The sequence below is a fragment of the Cariama cristata genome, unplaced genomic scaffold (assembly GCF_000690535.1).
Source record: "Cariama cristata isolate BGI_N322 unplaced genomic scaffold, ASM69053v1 scaffold18635, whole genome shotgun sequence".
Classification (NCBI taxonomy): Eukaryota; Metazoa; Chordata; class Aves; order Cariamiformes; family Cariamidae; genus Cariama; species Cariama cristata.
In genome coordinates, this window is record NW_009617149.1 from 3,848 (window position 1) to 7,255 (window position 3,408).

The window sequence follows — 3,408 nt, forward strand, 5'->3', positions numbered from 1 at the left end:
AGGTGAATGGGAAAATCCGGGTTAAATGTTGTCATTGCAAACACAGGTTTGACCTCACTCCTCGGAGCTTACGTCTCTGGCGTACGTCAGCCCAGCTGAGCTCTGTCCTCCCGCCAACTGCCCCGCATCTCTGAGTCGCTTTCACGTTTAAAAAAAACACCGAAGGGGCCTTCTGACAGGCTCCGGCTTCCCCTCCTGTGTTTGCAGTCGACGTTGTCCCGTGAAGGAGACGATTCCTACCAACCCCGGCCGCAACAGGAGGAAGCTGTCGCCGCTTTCCAAATAACGTAACAGGGCTCGTCATAGCGAAACTGCAGAGCCGTAACCGCACCGGGTAGCGAGCGGTGCCGAAACAGGTCCCGATGTTCCTGCAGACGCCCTCAAACGCTTCCCGTTCCTGTCGCATCCCACCTCCCGCGGTGGGTGCCGCAGGACCTGTCCTCCCGGTTGGGCAGGAAGCTCTTTTTGAGGGTGATAAAAACACGTTTCTATTTAGAGCAGCCTCCTTCTTGGGGCTGCCGCCACGGCGTGGCTCTGAACAGGGCTCGGAGAATCGCGGTTTGCTCGGAAATCTGCCTGAATTTTGGGGTGAAGGTGGCATGTCCGGCGCGGATATTGCGGCTGTCTTTCACCACCGTGGCTTCGCCGTCGGCAGCAGCTGGAGATGCTGACGTGTGGGGTTGGGTGCAACCGAGGTGGGGGTGAATCTCTTCTGGAGCGTCTCCCCGTGACCTGGGTGATTTCGGGTGCGGGTGACGGGCACCGCCTGCCCGCCGTGCCGCTCTTGATCGGCTGGATGTACTCCCTCGTTAATGGAAGCAATAAATCCACGCAGCGCTGCTCTAGCCTCTCCCAGGGAGCTCTTATCGCTCCCGTTTCCGAGCAAACAAAACCGCCAGCACGGAGCTGCTCAGCAAAACCACTTTCCCCTCCAATTCCCATCGCCCTTGGCCTGGGAGAAGGGAGCTGCGGCCGTTCGCTGGGTGGTAGCGGCCCCGAACAAAGCAGCACCGTTTCCAGGCAAAAAAAAAAACCCAGAAAGGCTCCGTGCACTCGAGCTGATGCCCCGAGCAGAGGGCAGGAGAAACGTCGTCGGTTCTGCGCCTCGCTTGGCCTTTCTGTGAAACGCGGTGACACCATAAAGGACGTATGGTTTCAGAGAATAAAGAGAAAGTGGTGTTTTTGTCCCTCCTGTTGAGGTGTCTTTTCTTGGTTTTCCTCTGAATTAGCGGGGTATTAAAATCCGGTAGACACTTAAAATTTCTTAATGACTGGCAGCTGGGAAAACTGCTTTCCGAATTCCTGCGCCCACAGCCCCGAGAGCGGTCGCTCGGAAGCAGTTCAAGGCGAGAGGCGGGTGTAAGGACAGGGGAGCCGCTCTCTGCTCCTCGTTAGTGCCCCTTCTCCTCCCGCCCGCTTTCGGGGACGGGCAGGAGCTCTGCCCTCCCAGGATGTCCTCGCAGCTGGCGGTCCCATCTCCCCTCCTTTTCTGCAGGGAGAGATAGCGGCGGGGTTGTATGACGACCTTGAGAGCGGGGCAGGTGCGGGGAGAGCACGTTCCTGTCCTGTCATGGGTCTCTGTGGCCCCGGGAGCGACTCTTTCGCCCTCTTCCAGCTCCCGCTGCAGAGCAAGAACCGATTCTGTGTAGGAGAACCCCTGCACGCCATCCCCCAGTGCCTGCTCTTTAGATGTGGGGGTGAACAACTCGATACGGTATTACCGTGCTTATTTAACCACCTCTTTTAATTCCTTGCAGGGATTTCCTTCCCCGAGGCTCTGGAATTGTCACTCGACGACCTCTCATCCTGCAGCTCATCTTCTCCAAGACAGGTACGGTCCAGGCAGGAGGAGCTGCCCAGCTCCCCCGCGTCAGAAGAGGGAAAGGGTCCTTGAAACCCTTGACTGGCAAAGGCGGCTCCGTCTACCCTCCGGATGGGAAGTACCGCCGGCATTTGGCTGCTTGCCTGCGCTCGGGCCTCTCGTAGGTTGGTCGTTTAACGAGCATATGAATATTTAGGTAACGGTTCTGGTTTGTTCGAGTGTTCCTCGAACAGGATTTTGACTGCTGGGGAGCACGCCGGCTCTTGGGGATGAAACCCACCCTTGGAAGTGGCAAACGACAAGAGGAGGTTTCTGTTATTAGGTGTACGGATAGTTGGGAGCACGCTGTGGCAGCGTGGGTTGTGTTCGGGCTCGTTTCGAACACGCGCTGCCCTTGACGCTAAAAAGTCGGCGTCTGTAGAAGGTTGCCACGATCCTTTCTTCCCCAGAATTGGTTAAATCCCGAGTACGTGTTTAAAATAGCGAGTCACCCCTCTCGGGGGCTTTGTGCTGGTGCAGGGGAGGGACGGGGTGTCTGTGGGGCTGCGGGGGAGAGGGGAGCAGAGCCGCGGTTGAAGTGGTGACATATTTAGGTCCATTTAGGTCCGTCTTTCTGCTCTCCTCCAGCAGAAAATTCCTGGTTTCCTTCAGACATCGTTATCCTGACGATATGGGGGGCTTTGTCTGCGCACAAACGTTTCACGCGCTGGTGGTTGCTAATAAAAGCGTGCCCGGCCGCTTCCCCATCGCCCCGTGACTCGGTTCCGCTTCGCACCCTGGCCTGGGGCAGGGGGTTGCGAAATCGGCTCCTGCCCCCGGGTCACCTGTTTCACCTGCCGGCGTGCATGGCGAGGAACGCCGAGGAGCCGAACGCGGAGCACCGGGACGGCTCTTTTTCCCAACCGGGAGTGCTTTTGTAAACATCAACCAGCCCCATCTCCGGGGAGATTTCTTGTCCAAACAAGCGTGGGTTTGGGTCAGTCCTGGCAGAGCTGGAGCTGCGCTCCTCAGCCTCCTTTTGCCTTTCTCGAGGTGACCTGTGTCTGGAGTAATTAGTCGTTTTGGGTACCCGGGACAGGTAAGGGGGTTACAAAACATCCGTCCTGGCCTTCAGATGATAGGGAGTCATCAGGCGCCGGAACCGGTAGGAGTGGAAGGGCGAGGGTAGGGGGGGTGTTTCCCCTCACCCCACCCGCGGGTTGTCGGAGGGAGGAAGCTGAGTTGCACCATTCCTCTCCTTGGGGCAAGTCGTGGCCCCGAATCCATTAAAAATCCCTTTTCAAGGGACGGATTCGGAGCTGTTGCAAGGGGCCGGGGAGCCGTTATCCCGGTGACCGTAGGGAAACGCTGTCTCTCTTCCCCCTGCAGCTTTCTGCTCCGCTTCCCCACTCCCCTCGGAGCTTCTGGTGCGCTAACAGGTTGCAAAACCCTTTAAAAAAATCTCAGATACTTGAAGGCGACTGTGCAAACGCCCAGAAAAATCAGCTGCTTTTCTGTTCCTGGGTGTCTTCCCTGCGGAGGAGCCGGGGCTGGGTTAATGTTTGTCTGCTGGGCTTGGCGGGGCGAGACGAGAGCTGCCGGGGTCA

General features: G+C 57.8%; 1 protein-coding gene across 1 annotated transcript in view; it reads left to right on the plus strand.

Moving 5' to 3' along the window:
- Positions 1-207: 207 nt before the first annotated feature.
- LOC104161869 (dynamin-2-like) overlaps positions 208-3,408 on the plus strand; it is a gene marked incomplete at both ends in the record, with an annotated part of 19,285 nt that continues 16,084 nt past the window's right edge. The window contains 2 exon segments of the mRNA XM_009700443.1: positions 208-287; positions 1,758-1,831. Of these exon segments, the coding sequence (XP_009698745.1) occupies positions 208-287; positions 1,758-1,831 (154 nt within the window).